This window comes from Mesocricetus auratus, unplaced genomic scaffold, assembly GCF_017639785.1.
Source record: "Mesocricetus auratus isolate SY011 unplaced genomic scaffold, BCM_Maur_2.0 Super-Scaffold_100008, whole genome shotgun sequence".
NCBI classification, from domain to species: Eukaryota; Metazoa; Chordata; class Mammalia; order Rodentia; family Cricetidae; genus Mesocricetus; species Mesocricetus auratus.
Window position 1 is genome coordinate 80395387 of NW_024429192.1, and position 23613 is coordinate 80418999.

Genomic DNA, 23613 nt, shown 5'->3' on the forward strand with positions numbered 1-23613 from the left:
TAGCATGCAAAAAACTCCGAGTTCCTACCCCAGCACGGTGTAGGACAGGCATAGTGGTGCAAGCCTATGAACACAGGAGGATCAGAAATACAAGGTCATCCTTAGACACACAGTAAGTTCAAGGGTAGCCTAAGCTACATGAGATTCTGTCTCAAAGACAAACAAGCAAACAACTAAATACCAGCAGTAAGAATTATATGTACCACAGCCTCCACCAGGAGAACTGACCTTGCTCTTGAGCTTAATAACAGAAGAAATGATGACATTTTATCCTGCTAATACCTACAATTTCATGGTTTATCTGTAACAGATGAGGTAGTGTTATCTTAATAATACAACTGGGCATGTTAGGATGTAAAAATCATGTTGGACCGTGAGCCATAATTTCATCCTCTGCTGAATTCAACCAGTGCTGCTGCATTGCCTAGGGTTCCTCTGTGTTGCCAAGCTGAGTGGCAGGTCTCATAAGAGAGGAGCAGGATGCAAGGGTCTGCCTTCTTACTACAAAGACCTGAGGCACATGTCCTTCTGCCCATATATATGGTGTGTGTGTGTGTGTGTGTGTGTGTGTGTGTGTGTGTGTGTGTGTGTGTGCATGGGTGCAATGCCCCCGGAGGCCAGAGGAGGGCACTAGAAACCTGGAGCTGGCATTCCAGACAGTTGTGATCCACCTGATAGGAATGCTGGGAACTGAACTCAGGTCCTCTGTAGGTGCGTCAAGACCTTTTGTTACCCACTGAACCATCTCTCCAGTCCAAGGTTTCTGTTAATTAACCTTTTGTCCCTCCCTCCCTTTCTCCCAGGCTGTGTCATTGCTGTGAGTGACAGGTCACTTAAGTTTCTTTTAGGCCCATGGTTTGAGGAGACACAGTCCATCGTGACAGTGAAGTGGCTTTCAGTTGTGGCAGAAGGAACAGAGTCTCCTTGTTCACATCTTGGCAGAGCAGGAAACTGAGGGAATAGGAAGTAGGACTGGCCTATAAACCTCTAGCCTTCCCCTAGTGGCCACTTCTTCATGGAGACTCTTTCCCATAAAGCCTCCACAACTTCCCAAAACAGAACCAGCGGCTGGGGAGCATGTGTTTAAATGCAGGAGCATGAAAGACATTTGCACCTACCATTGATGTGGACTGATACAGATGTAAAAGGAAAAGGCTCTTAGTGACAGCCAGCACTGACTGGAGGGTGACTCGAATGAGCTTTGAATTGTCTTCATTTGTCGTCACCTGACTTACAGAACATATCAAGGGTGAGAACAAAACAGCTCACATGAGCTGCAGGGGTGTCTGGCCCAGTGTTGTCATCGAAGGTCCTGCAGGGAGCAGTTGGCACGCTGCTCAGAAACGCGGGAGTCATGTAGGTTTTCTCTGTTTAGTAGTTAGGCTGCAACCAGAGGTAGGATATAAGTAAGAACAGAGGGAGGGAGGAGGGAAAAAGAAGGGAAGGAAGGCCAAAATAAGGGTGGGGAGAAAGGAGAGGGAGGGAAGAAGGAAACAGGAAGAGAGTAAGGAAGAAACGAGGGAGGGGAAGAGAAAGTAACTGGGACAGGGACCTCAGACAGTAACCTCAAAGATGGACCAGTGACTCCTGAGGGCAGTGGTTCTCAACCTCCCTAATGCTGCGACCCTTTAACAACACAGTTCCTCATGTGGTGGTGACCCCTCCCCAACCATACAATTATTTCATTGCTACTTCATAACTGTAATTTTGCTACTGTTTTAAATTGTAATGTAAATATCTGTCATGCAGGATATCTGATATTTGGCCACTGTGAAAAGATCATTCGATGTCGGCACCCACGGGTTGAGAAACACTGCCCTAGGTACCCCTTAAATCCTGCTTTTCTGGCCAGAGTCCCCGGAATCTGCACCTCTGAGGCAGGCAGCGCCTAGCCAATGTGTTCATTCTACCTCTGGGTGACTCCAGTACATGCTGTAACTTTGAGGACCCCCTTCCAAGACCCAGAGTAGAAGAATGTCATCTCACAGAACTAGAACCACAGCCCTGACTGACATCTCAAAGGAGAATCTCTATTGCTAGAGAATCAGCTCAGGCTCAGCTAGGAAGCCATAGCCCACCACACATACCATGCCCGAGCTGTGACTACAGAGAAGTAACACTGCCAGGAGGAGACATCACTGTTTCCAAACCCCCAGTGGTGGGGTTTCCTAAGATGCAGCTCACAGCTCTGGGTCAATTCCATGCAGAAGTTGGTTGAGCTGCTTGCACCAAGGTAAAGCGTGCACGTGTCCGAAGGAGACTTCCATTTGGGGCAGTTGCTGGGCTTTATATCTTTAGCTCTTTGGGAGAAGTGACCAAGGACAGACTGGTTCCTTTCAAGTCAAGCACCAGGCTCTTTCTGTCATTCTTGTTCCCTGGCCTTGATCTTCGTCCCTGTTGAGAAGATTAAAACCATCACTTCTGACAAGGGATGGAGAACATTGAAAAAAGGGTCTGAGAAGGGACCTGGAGATGTGACTCAGTCAGTAAAGTGCCCACTGAGCAAGCAGGAGGACCTGAGTTCCATCCCCCAGAACACACATTTTTAAAAAACCACTGCGAGGACACAATATTTATAATCCCCACACTGGAGAGGTGGATCCCAGGGGCTCACTGGCCTGCCAGCCTAGCCTACTTGATGAGTTCCAGGTCCCACTGAAAGACTTTGTGTCAAAAGACAAGATGGAGGATGAATGAGGAATGACACCCACAGTGAAGAAATCCACTTGCATATAAACACATGCATCTGTACTCACATGAGCATGTACATACACAGGATACACACAGACACACATATGAGAACACACACACACACACACACACACACACACTCCAAAGAGCACACACAACAGAAACACTGCTGAAAAGTAATGACCAGTAAGGAAATGCAAAGCTCTGGGCACATGGTTGAGGATAGACTTCTGGCTTCTCCAGAAAGAAAGCAGCCTAGAGTCTCAAAAGGCAACATCAGAACTGTGTCTGTGTCATTCAGAGTGAGTGGCATCCTGTCATCTTAATTACTTTTCTGTTGTTGTGATAAAATATCATGACCAAGGCAACTTTTAGAAAGGATGGTTTGTTTGGGCTTGTTCCAGAGGGTTAGCAGTTCATCCCCATCAGGGTGAGCAGTGTGGCAGCAGGCAAGGCAGTCATGATACTGGAGCAGCAGCTGAGAGTTCACATTTCAATCCACAAACAGGAAGCTGAAAGAACTTACTAGAAATGGAGCGTGAGTCTTCTGAAACTCCTAAGCCCACTCCCAGTGACATACTTCATTCATCAAGACTGTAGTTCCTAATCCTTCCTAAGTAGCCACCAACTGGGAACCAAGTACTCAAATGGCAGAGACTCATGAGGGACACCCCATTCAAACCACTGCATTGTCCTACCAACCTGCTTCCTTTATGGCAAGGTTACTAGAGCGATAGATCCACATTTCTTCTGGACTTGAATTTTATTCATTCATTCACTCATTAATTCATCCATAAGCACCCTGTAGATAAGATGAAGTAGAGAATGAATGGCTAGTATGATGAGTTCCCATGTTGAACGGTGCCCTACGAGCCCTGTCATGATAGGTCAACTCTTGGACGATGACTCTGGCGGCAACATCTGAAGTTCATTTTTGGCCAGCAACTCAGATGAAATAGAGACAATCTGAGGATCGTGAAGGTCCAGCTGAAGTGCCTGTCATCAATCCCACCCCAGAGTCAGAAGTCAAAAATAAATTACTTTGTTAGATTCATGGTGGAAACAGGGAAATGCACTGTAGCAGGAGTAACTTGAAATGTCAGTTAGACATGATAGTGTCGCTGGGGCTGGGGAGACCTGCCTTGATCACAGTCACTATTGTGTGAACTTTGCCTGATAAGAAATGAACCACCCTAGTCTAGCTTGGGGAATCAATGAGTTGATTGTGTTTACTAACAGAACGTGGGTGAAGGGTCACTTACATGATCATGGAGAGCCCCAGAGCAGCCACATCACTCAAAAATCCACCTCACCATAGGTGACAACTTCCCTATGGCTGCATGCCTTCAGTTACCCTTGGACACTTTGTATATAGCACCTCCTGTGACCCAGGACCATATATATGCAGCTGGGGCAGAGTGTGTACAAGAGGAGGGAGTGGCCAGAATCTCAGATGGGGGGAATAGCCTTTCCACCCCACCCGCAGCAAGGGAATGCCAACAGGCCCCATCTAGAGCATCTGTTGGAAGTCACAGCTGCTGATGGAGATGCAATGGCTGTGCTCAGAGCATAGTGTTCCACAACTCCATCAACAAACACTTGGGAGCTGTAGACCTATGGGTACCTGTGGCCCTCATCATAGCCTCCCATGAAAAAGGACAAGTTTGCTGATCAGCTGATCACCATGCTGTACCACCCAGGTGGCGCAATGATGCCTTATGGAGTATGGAAGTCAGCTCCTGATGACATAGGAACAGTGCTGGGGGGAAGGGGGGCGGGACAATTCTTCAGAAGGGAGCTAGAGCGAGCAGTGAGCGTGAGAAAAAGATCTGGCTCACAGACCCAGTCTAGACATTTTGAAGGTTGGAAATAGTCTCCTGCTGTGTGTTCCTGTGAGTAATGAGTGTCCAGGGGACAGAAGGAGCCAACAGACTCTGTCAAGTAAGGATCCTTTAGGATGTACAGCAGAGAATAAATTGGGTGCAGCAATGTGCACCTATAATCCCAGCACTCAGGAGGTGGAGACAGGAGGATCAAGACAAACCTGAGCTACATATGACTTGTCTCAAAAAAAAAAAAAAAAAAGAAAGAAGGAAGGAAGGAAGGAAAGAAAGAAAGAACAAAACAAAACAAAAAACAGTGTACTGCAGAAGAGCAAAGGGGCCTATGGGTTAAGAAAGTTGTATCTAAGGAGTCACACTGGCGGTGCTGAGCGGGGCTGCTGTGAACCCCTGGATGAGAACTTGGCATGGGGTAGGAATCCCTACAATGCCTCCCTTTTCAGTCTGCAAAGCTCTTTGGACATCCACAGCAAGGTACACAGGAATAGCATTATTTGCTGCCCGAGTTTGCTTATAGTCACTCTGTGGGACAGCCCAACACCATGATGCTTAGTGAGAGTCCATATTGGAGTTTTGTTTTAAATTTAGCAATTTTTACTTAATGATCTGTCTCTGGAATGACCTCCTCCATAGGGTAATTCTTAAGGAAATTCCTGCTTCCCTTCTCTGCAGCATTTACTGTTCAGAGTCCTAAACATTTGCTTTCCCTGCTGGACTCTATCTCCAGAAAGGCAAGAACCTTGAATCTTTATATTAATGCAAAGAGAGGACTTGTCTGAATAGCAAGAGGCCACCATGCCCGGATCAGAGACATGTATAGAAACACAGCTATGAACATGCATACGCACGTGCTCAAATGCATATGTACATACATATGCACATAGTGCACAAACTGGCAATCAAAGTCGGAAGTTGAAATACGGTTTCTGGGGGAAATCCTAACTTAGCAATCGACCTAATGGGTTCTCCTATGGGAATCAGTGTGTAACCTCACCTCATTGGTTTGGGGAGAAGGCAGTCTGTTACAGAACTACTTGTCAGGACACCATAGATTGTGTGCCCCTCATCCCCTCTTTTTCCATGACTACTTGGTGTGCAGCTACTCAGCGTGTCCAGGGTCTTAGAGTGTCAGAGCTACAGTCTTCACACTGGCTTTTTCATTTACTCACCTGCAATGCCTGCTTCGAAGTTCAGAATAGCTGGAAGCAAGGCGTGCTGTGTGCTCTATGGCACTGGTGTCCCACCGTCTCTTCATCACCTCCAGGCATGTCCACAGCCCCTCCACCCTCCTCCTCCTATCCAAAGCTGCTGCTCTGCTTTTGCTTTCCCCCCATTAGCTTCCTTATCTAAGGTCCCTGGCATAGCAGAACTCCTTGTGTTTAGGTCTGTGGGTTCGGGAGGTTACACAGGGGTGTGGGCCATGTGTAGTTTAACACTGAGAACAGACCCAGGCCTGGGCAGGGATCCAATTATTTAGTGAAATGTTGCCCTCCAGTAGACCAGGCTAGCCTTGAACTCACAGAGATCCACCTACCTCCCAAGTGCCTGGTTAAAAGTATGCACTACTGTGCCCAGACCCTCCGTTTTTTGTTTTTTTGTTTTTTTTTTTTCAGCACAAACCAGAAAAGACTCTAACATTTGTCACTCCAGCAGGCTGAGTTTGCTTCAAGGACTGTCCTTTGGAGTACAGATCCTGGGAAAATGCCCTCACTGGTCTTACTTTGAGCAGCAAGAGTCTGGGAGGAGGGCTAGGCTGGAAGCCAGCCAGCTCTGCAGAATGCAGGCTGTGGCCCTCACTCTACCAGGGCCTGTGGGCTAAAGCCTGTCTTTCCTCCAGATGGGCCAGGGTGAAGTCACCTTATTGATGAAGATCTCTCCTGCCACAGGCATTCCCTCCTTTGAAAACACTGCCTGGAAGGCCTTACTGGCTGCAGCTCTTTTCTTGTCCCTCTTGAGGGAATTTTTGGTTCCATTGTCCTCAAATATGTGAGTCATTTCTAATGACAATGATTAAGAGAAAAGGAAGCCAAGGATCTGGGAACACAAGAGGCCTAGAAGAATGGGTGATATCTTAATAAAGCCCAGGGTTGACAAGAGGCGTCCATCCGGGACTGCGGATGGAGAGCCAGAGTGTGGGATCCTGTGGCTCCAGAGGCAGGCAGCTCAGAAGAGAGCATTGTTTTATTTAGTTTCTTATTTTACTAACAAAATAAGAAGGGAAGGTGCATATGTGAGGATTCTCTAGAGGAACAGAAGCAAGATAAATGTATATCATAAAAGGCATTTATTAGATACAGATACAGCAATGGCTGTCTGCACACCAGCCGACAAGCCAGTAGCTGCTCATCCCGTGAAGCTGGAGCTGTTGGCAGTCCTAACCTGTCACTGAAAGCCTGGAGAATCCCTGGAGAACATCTGGCCTCTAGTCCCTCGTGGAAGAATCCTGTGTTCTGATGTCAGCAAAGTTGGACTAGAGCATCTCTGGAGGCAGCCCCAGAGTAGATCCCCTCACCAGCAAGAGGCAGAGGCAGGCAGGCAAAAGCAGCAGTCCTTCACTCAGGTGTCTTCAGGACTGGGGGCCTCCAGAAGCCATCCACCCAGAAAAGTCTTCCCTCATCTTGTTAATTCTTCAAGACTCATCAAGAGGGTGTTTCTTAGTTCATCCCAGATACAGTCAAGCTGGCAACCAAAATTAAACTTCACAGACTGGAAGCAGATTCCTTGTTGGCTCAGCCAAGGGAAGTCATCACCAATGTTTGGTGTTCTGAGGCCTCCCTGAGGCTGAGAGAGCCCTGACTGTGGGACTAAGGACAGGGCTTCCCCACCTGACAGGGATCAAAGTGAAGGTGCAAACTCGGTCTTGAACCTTCAGGAAGTGACTCCTCTTAAGTGATGAGAAATGCATTTATCGAACATCTGTTCTTCAGCTTATTTTAGAGAGGTGAGCATGTGTCAGGGAAGCATGCCGGAACTGTGCAGGCAGTAATTGGGGCTGATGGAAGGCTGGAGCAGATTCACCCAGATTGCCATGGAGAACCATGGGGCTGAGGGAGTCTGATTCCCACAGCAGCGACAGAACACTGGAGAAAGTCGGCTGGCTCATGGTTTCAGCCAGTGATAGCTTGAGGGCGGTGTTTCTGGTTCGTGGTGAGAGGGTGTGGTGTGTGTGGTGGAGCAGAGCTGGTCACCTCCCTGTGGCAACCAGGAAGGACGGAAGAGGGTGGGGAAATAAGAAAGAGAAGGAGATGTGAAGCTCCAAGAACAGCCTCAAGGATACCTCCCTTCTAACATGCCAGCCTGGCAGAAATAAATTACATTCCTAAGGGACCCTTTAGTGTGTGAACTTTAGGGGACCCCAGAGTCCCCTGACTCTTCTTTCTCTACCCTTCCTCCTTTCCCCTACTTTGTTTTTTTCTTTTAGCACATACTGAGAGAGAGAGAGAGAGAGAGAGAGAGAGAGACTTTTCTCCATTTTTATCGAAGACTTATTGGTATGTGTGAGATAGTTTACAGTGAAATGGCACACGGTGTCATATTTTAGACTGGATTTTCAGTTCACAGTCACTACAGTGGTTGATACAGGGCCCTCACATGATCTCAGCTTCCTAGTCCTCCCCTTTGCATTCAGACCTCCAACCAATACCATCCTCAGCCGCCACTTGTCTTCTTTCCAGGGAGTTTTGCCTTCGATGAACTACCAAGTACAATAAAGAATTCAATATGGAGTCTTTTCAACTGGCTCCTTTCCAGTAGTCCAGTGCATGTGAGTTGTTGCTTGTTTGGGGCAGGGCCCCATCCATGTAGCCTTACTATGTAGCTGAGGCTAGCCTTGAACACTTGGTTCTCCTACCTCCTTAAGTACTGGGATTACTCTACAATGTATCTGGGGGATCACATGTGTGAAAGCAGATGGTTCACTTTGTCCCTGGACAGTATTTGACTGTGTGTGTTGGTTGTTCTTCCTGTTGCTGTGATAGAAATACATCGAGAAAAGCAAAAGGAAGGGTCGTTTGGGCTCATAGTTTGAGGGTGCCCTCTATCGTGGTGGGGAGGCATGGCAGCAGGAGCATGGGGCGGCTGGTCATACTACATTCACAGTCAGGAAGCAGAGAGAGATGGATGCTGGCGCTCAGCTCGCTTTCTCCTTGTTTGTCCAGTCCAGGATCTCTGGGACAGTGCTGCCTATGTTGAGGTTGGGTCTTCCCACAGCAATTAACACAGACTAGGAACTCTCTGATAGGCGTGCCCAGAGGCACCTCTTCCAGATGATGGCAGATTCTATCCACTTGATAATCAATAGTGACTGTCATCCCAGGGGTGCAGCACCATTTGTCCCTCATCCACCAGTGGACTTGGGGTTGGGAGGAGACGGAAGCTGCCATGCACACCACACACAGCCTTGTGTGGGCTTCAGCTCTGACTCATCTCACAGAAGAACCTTGGGACACCATTCCTGCATGTTGTCATTTAGTCCAGTGACACGGCAATCTAGAAGCTCCATAATGATGTGTTTGCACAGAATCCTGTGATCCACAATGAGTTAGTTTCCATAGCGGTGTGAGGTACATCTGGAAGTTCTCTTTATATTTTGATAGGAATGTGCAGTTTTTGCAGATTCGTGTACTGTTCTGAACACCAGTTGGTACCTGTGCAACTCACTTCTCGACTCCTCTCTGTGGCATTGACATTGTTAACATTGTTGACATTGTATTCAATTGTTTCCCAGAGTCACCTGTTTTAGTTGTTATAATTTTATACCATCTTTAATTATGTAGTAGTTTTTCCAGTTTTTTTCTTCAAAATTGGTTTGGCTTGGCTATTCTAGTTCCTTTGTGTTCTTCTGTGAATTGAAAATCACATTTTTAGTTTATGAGGAGTGTCTGGCTGTGCATTTGATGGGCTCATGTTATCTTGCGGACCACTTTGGAGAACAGTCCCCTTGCCTGCCTGATCTTCAAATCCATCAATACTCTCCCAGGCTGTTTATTTAGAGTTTGCACTTAAGTGGTTTTTGTAACTTTCAGATTATAAATCTAACATATGACCAAGTTTGTATCTATTTCATGTTTTCATTGCTACTTTAAATGGCACTGACTGTATGTGGGAGGAGAGGGGGGTCACATGTATGTGCACACATGTGTAGAGGCCAGAGGTCAACCTTAGATATCATTCCTCAACACACAGTCTACTTTGTGTTTTTGAGACAGGGTCTCTCCCTGGCCTGGAGCTCACTAGTTTGGCTACACTGGATAGCTAGAGATCCTCCCACCCTATTAATGTGGGTGCTGGAGACCTTAACCCAGGCTCTCCTCCTTTGAACAAGCTCTTTACCAACTGAACTGTCTCCCAGCTCCCTAAATGGAGCCCATTTTTTATTAAGTTATTCTTTCCATTCCAATCCCAGTTCCCCCTTCCTCCTCTCCTCCTGTTCTCCCCTCCCCTTCTCCTATCTGCTCCTTGGAGAGAGTAAGGCCTACTCTGGAAAGTCTACTAAGTCTGTCATCATCTCGAGGAGGCAGGACCAAGGCACCTCACCCCCACAGCCCTGGGAACCAATTTTTTAAATTTCAATTTCCAGTTACGTATTGCCTGTGTTTAGAAACAGAAATGATTCTTGAGTTTTGACCTTGAAGCCGGCAATCTTGCCAGTCTCTTTTAGTCCTAGGAGCTTTCCTGGAGTTGATGAGGATTTTCTACATAGACAGTCATTTTACCCATAGGTAGGAAACACCTCCCCTGTCAGTTGGCCTCCTCCCTTTTTCTTGTCTTCACCAGTCTGTACTTGTGGAATAGAAAAGACACATATATAGGATGCCTTCCAATCTCCCTTGTCCCCGATCTCAGGGCAGCATCTCTCAGGCGCTCATCTCAAATGAGATCGCAGACACAGGTGCATTATAGATGCCCTTTATCAAGTTTGCCAGTTCTTTTAAATTCCTTCTTGACATAGAGGTATTTTTATTATTATTATCGTGATTAGATCTTAAAATTTATCAAATGCCTATTCTAACCCTATTAAGATTGGGTTTCTTTATTCAGTTGATTTGGTACTTTGCTGTGATTGATAGTCAAATATTGGACCACTCTTTTGTTTATGAGATAAATCCTACCAGATAATGCTACATTGTAACTGTGGTATATTGCTGAATTTGTTCTTTCAGTGTTTTCTTGATTGTGTTTTGAACTTGTATTCATGAGGGATAGTTGTCTGCAGGTCTCTTTTCTTGTCTGCAATGTTACTTACTTATTTGGATGTCTGGGTAATGATTATAATTGTTTAATTATTCCTCAAATGCCCAGTGGGATTCTTCTGTGAAACAACAACACATCTTACCCTTGTTTCTGTGTGTGAGAAGCATCCTTGTTTTTCCATCTGAAGCTCCTGAAGACTCATCTTTAGTTTTCTTAGCAAGTTTTCCTAGCCCAGTTGCATGTTAGTCATTCCCTCCTTCACCACCCTCTTCCCCCCTCTCCTCCCCCGTCCTCTCCCCTTCTCTTTCCTCTACTGTGTCCACCCCCCTCTCTTGGATGGGTGTGTTTCCTTTTTGTTTGGTTGGTTTTTTTGTTTTTTTGAGACAGGGTTTCTCTGTATTGTTTTGGAGGCTGTCCAGGAACTCAATCTGTAGACCAGGTTGGCCTTGAACTCACAGAACTCTGCCTGCCTCTGCCTCCCGAGTGCTGGAATTAAAGGAGTTCGCCACCAACGCCCAGCTGGGTTGTTTCAAATAGGGTTTCTCTGTGTATCCCTGGCTGTCCTGAAACTCACTGTGTAGACCAGGCTGGCCTTGAACTCACAGAGATCCACCTGCTTCTGCCTCCTGAGTACTGGGATTAAAGGCGTGCGCCACCACTACCTGGACTCTCTTCTCTCTTTTCATCTCCTCTTCCCCTCCTGTCCTCTCCTCTTCTTTCACCTCCCCTACTCCCCCTTTCTCTTTCTCTTTCTCCCTCCTTCACTCCCTCCCCCACTCCTCTGTGTGTGTGTGTGTGTGTGTGTGTGTGTGTGTGTGTCTGTCTGTCTGTCTGTCTGTCTGTCTCAATGAGTAGTCCTTGTTTTTCCTTATATTTGAGACTATGTGGCCACTAGACCTCTTCGGGTCCCTGTGGGCTTTAGAGGAGTCACAATTCTATTGTTAGTTAGGCTTTGCTTTTCTCCATGGCTCTGATATCCCCTCCAACGGCCTTCATCCAGACACAGCTGTCCTTGGGACTGTTTTTAATCCCCAAGGTTCAGGTGGTACTGAAAGGGAAATTGGGCAGTTTCCTAGTGATATGTGGAGGGAAGGACTTGGGGAGGCCGTGGCCATGGGTGACAGCAGATGGAAAGAAACATGAACTGGAAGAGTCAACTGAGAGACGTGATGGATTCTACATTCTTCCATCCCTGCTTGAGATGAGATGATAGAGAAGGGCCATGGACATGAATTCGTTTGTCTCTCTGTCTGTCTGTTTGTTTGAGAGAGGGCTAGCTAACCCAGGCTACCTTGTAGCTGAGATGATCCTCCTGCCTCTTCCCCAGTGTTGACATTACAGGTCTGTGTCACCTCGTCTGGCTTATGTGGCACTAGAGGTGGACCCAGGGCTTCATGCATAGGAGGCAGTGTTCTACCCACTGAGCCCCGGCCCCAGCTCTGGGCTGCCATTCTTAACCATGGTCCCACCCTGTGCTTCGTGACAGGAGAGACATACATGTTTTACTGTCCCTGGAACCTAAAGATCCTTTTGGCTTGCATGCCTCACTGTGGAAACACACTCTTAAAGAGCCAGGGTGTCCTTTCTGCCATGAGAGGACTGACAGTCCATCTAGCTGGGTCACCCCTGCTTTGAAGGACACTAGCATTAGGCTCGTGGAAGCACTAGCCTTTCCCAGAAGCTTTCCTGTCTTTGTGGTCCACCACATGTAAGATCAGCCACTGTGCTGGGCATTAGTGTCCCTGTGCAAGGGGCCCATTCACCTTCTCAGCCCACACCAACTTTAACCACGCCCTGCCCCCCTTTGTAACTCCATGCTTCCCCAGCCAAGAGTGTCATTCTTCAGACCTATTTTCCCCTCAAGGCTGCCTTTCTTCTAAAAGTCACCCCTGAAAACTTCTACAATGTGTCATTCAGTTTGGTTGTTGCTGTCTTCCTGACAGAATGTACATACAAATGTATGACAAAAACAATTCAAAGGTGCTGGGAAAATGGTGCTGGAGAGACAGCTCATCAACTACAAGCACCTGCTGCCAAACCCAACCATCCCGGAGCCCACATGATAGGAGACCTGACTCCCATTAGTTATCTCTGAACTCTGCACAATCACAGAGGTACTCACATGGCTCCGCCCAAATAAATAAATGCCATTTAAAAATTTTTTAAACTATTCAAAGGGGGAAAACTTTATTTAGGTGAGCAGTTATGGTCCATGGTCAGTGGCATCATTGTTTCTGACTGGTGCGGCTGGGAACCTTGTGGGAAGGGTGTGGTGGGGCACAGCTGCTCAACTCTCAGGGATCAGGAAACAGAGTGACCACACCTGCAGCAGTAAAATCCCTTTTTGTTATATAGACTCCAGCCCTTGGGGCTGGCGCTGCCCACAACAGAGCAGCCCCCCCCCCAAGTAACCTCTGGATGGAAACACATTCACAGACGCAAGTGGGGTGGGCTTTCCCAATCTCCAAGGCGCGTCTCAGCTTCTCAGAACAACCAAGTTGGCAGCCCAGAGCCACATACATGTCTGCTCTACTCAACATTCCAGGAGCGTCCTCAGGGCAGATGCCCCATGAGGGCATCTCTGGACTCAACAGATGTTCAGTGAATGTAAGAAAGAAGCAATGCAAAGCCAGAAGTAGTTTTCCCTTAGATTTTTTTCTTTTACTCTTTAAGATTATAACATAATATAATTACATCGTTCCCCCCTTTCCCTTCCTCTCTCCATATGCTCCTCATTGCTCTCTTTCAAATGTATTCCCCCTTTTGATACCAATTGTTGTTACAGACATATATGTATATTCATAAGTATTCCTAAATACATAAATACACCCTGCTCCATGCATGTTACTGGTAGATATGTCTGTGGGGTAACTGTTTGGTACTGAATGGTCAGTTGGTGTTGCCTCCCTCCCCAGGGGAAGACTGGTTCTCCCAGTCTTAGCATTCCTTAGTTGCCTATAGTTCTTTGTGCACGGATGAACAATAACACACATAGGAGGAGTGTGATCATTTTGAGCCAGTGAACAAGCCAGTGGGCAGTGTTCCTCTGAGGCTTTTGTCTCCAGTCCCTGCCTGAGTTACTTCCCTCCATGTTGAACTGTGACCTAGAAGTAAAGTCAAATAAACCTTTTCTTCCTCTGAGTTTCTTGGGCAGCTGGGACAGTAGCTCACTCTGCAAAGTGCTTGCCTTAAAAAGCACAAAGACCTAAGTGTGACCCCAGAACTCTCTTTTTAAAAAAAACCCAGACACAGAGGCACATACTTATAATCCCAGTGTTGGGGAAACAGAAAGGTAGGTCCCTGGGGCTCACTGGCCAGCTTATTCTAATCAGCGAGTTCCAGGTCCCCTTAAGTAATTCTCTCTGGGAACCTGCATCCAAAAGCAAACAAACAAACAACAGCAACAGCAAAAAACAATAGAAGGTGCTGGAGCTATGGCTTAGTGATTGAGAGCACTTGTTCTTTTGGAGGACCCAGGTTCAGTTCCCAGCACCCACGCATCAACTCAGAACTATCCATAAGTCCAGTTCCAGTGAATCCAGTACCCACTATGACCTCCATGGACACTAGGCACACACAGCACACAGACATACATGCAGGCAAAACACCCATGCATAGAAAGACAAATAAATCATTATAAAAATGATGTGGACAGGGCCAAAGGAACAACACCTGGAGTGGACTTCTGACCTCCACAGGCATGTACACCTGCACACACATGTGCAGCTACATGCAAACACACATTCACATACATAGAGAATTCTAGTTCCCTTTCTGTCACTAAGATGATGTCACTAATATGTCACACCATGACGACACTAATGTGCCTTGGAAGAGGAAAGTGTTTATTTGGCTTTACTTTTAGGTCACAGTCCATCAGTTAGGGAAGTAATTCAGGGCAGGGACTGGAGGCAAAAACCCTGGAGAAACACTGCTCACTAGCTCACGCTCAGGTAGTTTTCTTATAATATAGAACCCAGGTTCACTTGCCTAGGAATGGTGCTGCCCACAGTGGGCTGGGCCCTCCGACGTCAATCATCAATCAGGACAATTCCCACAGACAAATCTAATCTGGGTAGTTCTACAGTTGAGTATATATCTTCCCAGGTTGAGTCAAGTGAAGAATAAAAACTAACTGGGAATGGGGAGAAGAGCTTGGAACATAACAGCAAGTGGAAGGTCCTTCTAGATGGCTGTGGTGATCTGAGGTGGCCATAGGGGTAATTGAAGAAACAATAAGGGTTTAGTGTGTTGTTCATCTCATATGTGTGGAAAAGGCCCATCTGTGGGATGAGGAAGTGGTCTGATGCAGTTTCCTGCCTCTGCCTTAAGGAAACAGCTCTCCCACAGAAAATGAGAAATGGACCAGTTCTCCTGCTTTGTTACAAGAGGATTAGCTTGGGAGACATTCACCTCCCTTCCCATCTGCTCTTGAATCCAGAGTTGTGACTAAGGTTTCTTTTTTGTCTCTTCTCCTCATGGTGCCTCCTGCCTTCCACCTCCATATGGGAACAGTGCCTACCGCACCCCCCCAGAACGTGCAGGCAGAAGCTGTGAATTCCACCACCGTGCACTTCCTGTGGAACCCGCCACCCCAGCAATTTATCAATGGTATCAACCAGGGATACAAGGTACCAGATGGCACTCGGGCAGTATTGGTCACATCATACATTGGGTTCCACCCTGCCTATGTCATTGAAAACTCAGGGCATCATCAAATTCAGAGGACGGCAACCTTGGTGGGGCCACCATTTGTCCTCAGTCTGATCAGTTATCCCAAAAATTTAAATGATATGTTAGTTAAGAGGGCACAGGAGAACAGGCTCCAGTCGGATTAATGGGCTTCAGGGAAGGCTGAGAGACGGCTCGGTCAGTGTGCCATACAAGTATAAGGACTTGTGGTCCCCTAGAACCTATGAAACTAAAAGATCCATGCTTGGTGTGCACATCTGTAATCCCAGCACTGGGGAAGTAGAGGCAGGAGATCCCTGAGGCTTGCTGACCAGCCAGCCTAGTGGAATGAGTACACTCAAAGTTTAGTGAGAGACCCTGTCTCAAAAACTAAGATGGGAAATGACTGAGGAAGACATTTGATGTCAACCTCTGACCTCCACGTGCATGGACACCATGGGCACACATATACATGCACACCAGCAAACACATGTGCACACATTCATCTCTCTCTCTCTCTCTCTCTCTCTCTCTCTCTCTCTCTCTCACACACACACACACACACACACACACACACACAAAATCATCTATGTGGGATGATTTATGTCCAGCCACTTCTTCCTAGAAGGGCAGAACACAGTCAAGAGCAGGTATTCATGAGAGAGAGGGGCTCCCATCCAGCAAAGAGACCATTTTGTTTTCTACTTTGAGAACAGTTCTGTTTAAAGAATGGAGAACGAAGAGTGTGGTCCAGGGTGCCCTACCAAACTGAACTAATGAACAGACTTGGTTGCCGGGTAAGATGGGCTCTGGTGGACATTCCAAAAGCATAGTTTCTTTCCTTTACATCAACTTCTCCTGGTTGGACTTGGGAGTCTGACTTCATTGTGCAAAAGTGGGTTCCCTAAACCCTTATTCAGGAGACTCAGGGAGCCCCTTCAGAGACAGGTGAGTCACTGGTGCTTTCAAGCTTCAAAGGGGTCGTTCCCTGGCACGTGGTTCATTTTTCTTTTTCATTTGGATTCAGCTCCCTCAAACACTTGTTTGCCTGTGATGAGGGCAGGCCCAGCTAAGAGCGTGCCTTGCATCTGCCTCTTCCTCTGAGGAATCTAAGGGCAGATGCTTTCTCGAAGGGAAATTGTACTGATCAGCACGAAACTCCATCACTCTTGACTCCCCTGCCAGGTCTGTGTGGCCAGAACACTGCGCACATCTGATGGCTGGCTCGTCAGTTTGATCTGCACAGAGGTGTTCTGTGTCCTGCTGCCCGCTGACTTTCAGGGCCAATCAGTTCTGGAGATGCCTGGTTTCAAGACCAAAACTCATACTCAAACACAGCACCACAAGATCATGAAAGTGGCTTTTCCTGGAACATGCACATATACACACACACAGACACACGCATACCCATACATGCATGTGGACTATTTCTTGTTCTGTTTTTAGGACAGTTTCATAAGGACAAGGCTGACCTCCAGCTCACTGTGTGGCTGAATATGGCCTTGAGCTCCAGCTTCCACCTCCTTAGTCCTGGGACTACAAGCATGTGCCAGCATGTTGGATTTTTGTGGTACTGAGTTAGAACCCAGGGTTTTCTGCATGCCAGCTGGGCTTTCTACCAGTTGGTCTTCATCTCTAGCCCCTGGATATGCCCTTTATTTAAAATTCTAACCTATCTCCTGAAATCCATTCCAGGAAACTAGTATAGCATAAATTATAAATCATTAATATTGTTCCTATTGAATCATTTTGGGTCAGTGTAGACTTTCTATCTGGAGAATGTGTGTGTTTATCTCCTCATACTAATTAGTTGAATTAACAAATGATGTCATCGTTTCCCCTCACTATTTAGAAAAAAATCCATGCTCAGTGGTATCCTAAGAGAAGATGGAGGTTCAAGGGAGTGTCCATTACTGTAACAAGAGTTAAGCAGCCATTTAATTCATGTATATAAATATATGCATGTAAATGTACAAAAATATATGAGACATATTTTTGAACTCAACTTTTTGAAGTGAGATTATCAGATATAATAGGATTTATAGCCAGGCCTTATTATCTCAGCTATTTGGGAGACTGAGGCAGGAGAACCACAAGTTCAAGACCAGTCTGGAAGCTTTGTAAAACTTTGTAAAGTGAACAGGGATTTAGCTCAGTAGTAGAGCCCCTGCCTGGAGTTCCCCAGTGAGAAGCTGGGGGTGTGACTCAGTAGTAGAGCACCTGCCTAGAATCCCTCAGTGAGGGGCTGGGAGTTTAAATCTGGGACAGAGTGCTTACCTAACATGTGTAAAGCTCTGGGTTTTATCCTCAAATATGAAAAACAGAAAAATGATGTGGGATTTATAAGCTTATTGAATTGTGACTATGCTTTCTTCAAAGACATACTAATTGTAAACTATAATTTTGATAGACAGTTAATTGAAGAAATGCAATTTAAAGGGCATCTTTTCTTTAACCATTTCCCTACCAGCTTCTGGCATGGCCAGCAGATGCCCCCGAGACTGTCACTGTAGTCACTATTGCTCCTGACTTCCATGGAATCCACCACGGTTACATAACAAACTTGAAGAAGTTCACGGCCTACTTTACGTCAGTCCTGTGCTTTACCACCCCAGGAGATGGGCCTCCGAGCACACCTCAGCTTGTATGGACCCACGAGGACAGTGAGTATCTCTCCTAGTATTGGAGCCTATCCTCCCAGGGCCCATTGTCAAAAGGAGGTAGTCACATCACTCCCTTTTTTCTGGGTTACAGTGGAGAAGGCACATGGAAGCTCAGTAGATCAGTGTATCCCTGAATGACAAAATGGCAGATGGCCCTTGGAATGTGGGAGCAGCTTTGTTCAAAGGCAGGGGCTCTGGGGACAGCAATAGAGGGAATAGTCCTATTGTGTTTGGTCTTGCTGAGTTGACTGTTGTTCAGATTTTTAATTCTAGGCTCATGCTTTTTTGCTGAGTGCCACCCATGCCTCCCCCACCCTTCCCCCCAACACAGTCTTTCTCTGCCACACTGGGGTCTTGCATCAGAACTACTCTCTGACCTTGACTTCAGCTTGCATTACCTGCCACAGTCAGTTCCAATGGGCCCCTGCTCTGCTCTCAGGCAACTGTTGTGACAAGAACATATTGTCTGGTGAAAATACCTGATGGAGTAACTATAGGCACACACCAAGACCATGCGCAGGAAGACTAGCTGGACATAGTGGTATGCACTTATCCCAGCGCTCGGGATGCTGAGGCAGGAGGACTGTGGCTTTGAGGCTAGACTAGGATAAGGACCAAAACATTTTCTCAAAAAACAAACAAAAATCCAAGGAGGCTCATGATAGTCATTTATAATGAAACCCTATGAAAAGCATTAGATGTCCCAAATGGGGGCAGCTGGGGAAGAAATGGAAGTCATACAACAAATATCCTGTAGTTATTAAAAACCTCAAACTTTGGATCTCAAAAAACTTGAGGGAAGACTGTTATGATATAATGTCAAGTGAAAAAAAACTCAGCAAAATTACTTGAGACCCATGTTTTATCATAATACATTTATATATTACTTTGAGACTCTCTTTCTCTGTGTGTGTGTGTGTGTGTGTGTATGCTCTCACGCGCACACACACGCATATGTGTGACTTCACCTTTTTTTTGAAACAGGTTCTCTCTTTTTTTTTATTTTCCAGTTTAAATTTAGATAAGAAACGAGGTTGCTTCACAAGTCAGTTCCAGGTCCCTCTCCCATTCCCTCCCCTCCTCCCGTGCCCTCCCCCCACCCCCCCCCGTTATCCCCTCATTCCCCCAGGGAGGGTGAGGCCCTCCATGGGGGTGTCCATAGTCTGTCATTTCATATAGGGCAGGGCCTAGACTCTTCCCCTAGAGTTCAGGGTGAGAGTGCACCTCACATTGTTCTATGGGAGTCCAAAGTCCGTGTGTATACTTGGGATGGGTACTGAGCTGCTGCCCAAGGCTCAATAGATTCCCTAGGCCTCCTCACTGACACCCAGATTCAGGGGGTATTGATCAGTCCCATGCTGGACTCCCAGGCTGATGCCTGGGTTTCAAGAGTTAACCTTTGTCTGGTCAGCTGTTTCTGGGGGTTAAACCAGCCCAGTCTTAATCCCTTTGATCATCAGTCCTCCCTCTCTGATACTGGCTTTCTTGAGTTCAGCTCAGTACTTAACCAAGGGAGTCTGCCTCTTCTTCGATCAGCCACTAAATGAAGTTTCTGTTTCCCAGACTCTCTGGCCATAGGATTGTAGGCTGGCACTCCCCAGATCTATGTCTAAAATCCATATATGAGAGAGTACATGCCATGTTTCTCTTTTTGTGACTGGGTTACCTCACTCAGGATGGTTTCTTCTAGTGTCATCCATTTGCCTGCAAATCTCATGATTCCATTATTTTTTTCTGCTGAATAGTAATGAGCCTGGAGGTACCCATTAGGATGAGCTGGCTGAGCAGGGAGCCCAGGGATCCACCTGTTTCCTCCCAGGGGCTGGGATGATAAATGTACCAAAAGGACACCCAGCTTTTTAAAAGTGGATTGTGGGGCTTGAACTCAGACCCTGGGCCTGGGGTTAAAGCTGTTGCCAAGCAAGTATAAGGACCTGAGTGAGGATCTGCAGCCCTACCTAAATACTGGGTAAATGTTGAGACTAGCTGTGATTCCATCCTCCCCAGATCAAGCCAGCTAGTAAGACTAGCCCTATGTGCTAGCTCTGGGTTTGATTGAGAGGCCTGCCTCAATGAATACGTTAGAAGAGCCTTGAGGATGACTCCTAACGTCAACTCTGGGTCTCTACATGTGCACACATACACACTCACACCTGTGCACGTGTACGATAGCTCCATACATGAAAACATGCATATAGCCACAAACCTCTGTGAAATTGGAAAACTGAAAATGAATACAATAAAACAGAAAAAGAACTCAGATCCTCAACTGAGGCATCTCCTCTGCCCCTAAACTAGCATCTTTAGTAGGCAGGGGGCCTATTTGTCCCACTTAGAAGGACATAGCACCCTCATGAAGATGGTATTGCAGGTGGGGTTGCAGCTGACCCTGGGGGTGCAGCCTGTATAGGCTCAGGCCCTGTGTCACAGACATGAGCTCTGCTAAACCTTCCCCAGAGCCCCAGTGAATTAGTAACATGCTGGGGGAGGGGCACAGTAAAGAGATAAAGAATATAAATTGAAACCTAGATATTAGCAGGGTTAGAGGACAGCACATTCGGGCAAGAATCCAGGAAGCAGAAACCCTGGGAATATAAAAGGCACAGAGAGCCTTCTCTGCTGCTACACTGATCGCAAAAGAACAAGCCACTTCACAAAACCCATCAGAATGTCTTTCTGGAAGCTCGTGCTCAGGCGGGAGGATGACATGGCCCTGACAGCCATCCTATTTTACCATCTTCCACAGAGAGAAGTGGCATTTGTCAGTGTTTCATCCCCTCTATGAAGGCTCCGCTGCTCTTACCCCCATGAGTGTGCCTTCTGAGGCTGCACCTGTTTTAAAATTCATAAGTTGTGTTAGGGGCTTTGTCGTGTTTCCAGGAGTGTGGGAGGGGGTACTGGCGGCTGCTTGTGTGGCAAGGCTGTTGGGAGCCAGAAAAGAGTCTGTGACTCTCCTCTCCTGCAAGCCAAACAAGAACCCTGAATTCACACTGGAGCCCTCAGTGATACTGTTCCCAGCAGGTTTGCAAATGAGCCCATGCAAGAAGCCTTGAGTAGAAGGGTGCTTCCTTCCTGGCTAGAGCAAGTCCTTGGCTGAGAAAGGAGAATGGGGGAGTGTGTTGTCTTCTCCAGACACCTTCCTTTCCTCTTAGGCAGGATGGTGCAGGCCTTCTGCGCCCTTGCTCCTGAGAAGTATTCAGAAACTAGACTTCTGGGTCAGGTGTAAGGTCACTGCCTTTGGCCCTCGGTTCCATTTCTGGCTTCCAAAAGGTCTATAGGTGCCATAAAAGCCAGAAGATTCTAGTGAAGTATTCTCCCAAATCCAAGCCCCTCTCTCAAGGATTCTAGAAAGATGCCCTACCACTGAGCCACATCCCAGCGCCCCACTGATTCCAGGCAGGTTTATTCTACTATGTCCCCAACCCCTTACTGGAGGATTCTAGCAAGCAATTGATTTCCAGGTCAACTAGGCAGGTTATTCTACTGGATTGGATCACGGAAAAAAGACGGAAGCTGTGACTGAATTTCCTGTGGCTGCTCTCTTCACCTCACTCAGTGTGTCTGCATGGAGCTGGCAAAGTAACTCCAGAACAGAGAGCACACCTCAGCACCCAGCCCCTAGTCCCAGCTGCGTGGCTTCTTGGTGTTCATTTCCTACAGGCTTCTGCTGACCCCGTTTTACCACTTCTTTTCTGTAGTTAAAGTTGTCCACACTGGTCTGATCAAAGAACCGCAGCCCCTAGTGTTAACAGGCATCTTTGTTTTTAATTGGTAGAACCAGGAGCTGTGGGGCACCTGAGCTTCACGGAGATTCTGGACACCTCTCTCAAGGTCAGCTGGCAGGAGCCCCTGGAGAGAAATGGCATCATTATGGGTAAGCAGCCTTCTCATCCGGAAAGGAAAACGGGAAGTGTACCCTAACAAGAAAGGGTGGCCCCCATGTCAAACCAAGCTACTAAGAGTGAACACAGGCCTCCTGGGAGTAACTGGCATGTCTTCCTGGATGTGTGGTGGCCATTACCCTGGGGCCGGGGGTAAGTAGGAGGTGTGGCTTAACTCCTTGTGCAGACAGCATCCTTAGAGCTAGGAATTTATCCTCTGCTTCAGATGCTGCAGGATTTTCTTTGGGCAACCAGAATTAGTCTCTCTCTCTCTCTCTCTCTCTCTCTCTCTCTCTCTCTCTCTCTCTCTCTCTCTCTCTCTCTCCTTTCCTTATATATTTAGCTCAGTTCTCATAACAATGTGGAATCATATTGATATTCTGTCCATGTTACAGGTAAGGAGACTGGAAAACCTGTATTCAGCAAACATACTTACTGTGTGCAGGTCAATGTCTATGCCCTCTTAATAGCACAGGACTACAATGCTGATGTCTCCACCCTCCACCTTCTGTTGTGAGCTGCAAGGCTAGGATAAGACTCTGATCTCCTGGCTCCAAATCCCAGATCTGCCCCGCCCCACCACACCTTGAGTGAGAAACCTCAGGCTATGGAAGCGCTGTAGGATGAAGAGCCTCAGGCTCAAAGGGGTCCTCAGCCCCTTGGATCTCCTTGAGTCCAGCTCAGGGTAAATTTGCATGGCTGCTCCCTCACAGTAAACCCCTCCCCAGATGGCAGGGGGCTGGAGGAACAGCTTACCTTAACATGACTCTTAAAGTTTAGCTTGTTTCTTTGTGTGGCACAGTGGATTGAAGCTAGGGGCTTCTGAATGCTAGGCAGCAAATAATTCCCTGACTCCCCAAAAGTTGTTGAAGGAAATCCATGTTCTTCCACTGGACGGTTTCTAAGAACTGTGCAGACATGCCATGCCAAGATAAGATAGGCGAGGTGACCTGGGACTTCTGACAGGCTGTGCTGTGGCCTTCCCCTGTGAGTGTCCTGGACAATAGCAGTGGCCACTCTGAAGACTCCCCAGGGCCAGGCTCCTCAGCACTACAACATGCTACTTGTCATGCTCTGTGACTACTCATATTCTCTCCCCCAACCATGCAGTGAGGACTCTGAAGGTGGAGGTCCCATGATCACACTGCTCAGAAGTAGCCTCTGATAGCTCACATGCCAGGGACCCATCTGCGGACTGCATCAGAGCCTTGCCCATCCTTCATTGTGGAGGCGGGGCTGCAGACTGAGGGGGCAGGCAGTCTCGCCTATCCAGCTGGCCTCAAGGCATGTACCGTGTTCTAGAAACTGTCCAGGACTCTTCAGAAGGCATCCTAACTCCGGAGGGCTTCCCCTGTCCCAGATCCACACCCCCACCCCTCCTGAACTCCCACACTCCTTCCAAACTGCCCACACACTTCATTCTTGTTTTATTGGTTGAGGGGAGACCAGTGGAGCTGAGCCAACATTCCATGGCTGAGAGCTAGTTTCCAGGACCTCCAATTTATGATCATCTGCTCTCGCCAGCTAATGGGGCCTAATGAACTCATTTTCATACTTTATTTAAACAAATACCTGCAGTCACAAGCGGCTGGCTAGTGTTTATGATGGAGTTTGACCCTCAGAGCTCGAATGTTTCCCAGTTGGATTCTGTCTGCCTGCTTCCACTATGGCCTC

At 47.2% G+C, this 23613-nt stretch overlaps 1 protein-coding gene across 2 annotated transcripts in view; it reads left to right on the forward strand.

Moving 5' to 3' along the window:
• Positions 1-23613, forward strand: part of Sdk1 (sidekick cell adhesion molecule 1) — an 880893-nt gene that overhangs the window by 700713 nt on the left and 156567 nt on the right. For both annotated transcript variants that reach the window (XM_040751271.1, XM_040751272.1), the window contains exons 18-20: positions 15240-15355; positions 17866-18058; positions 21834-21932. In XM_040751271.1, the coding sequence (XP_040607205.1) occupies positions 15240-15355; positions 17866-18058; positions 21834-21932 (408 nt within the window). The remainder of the gene's footprint in view (positions 1-15239; positions 15356-17865; positions 18059-21833; positions 21933-23613) is intronic.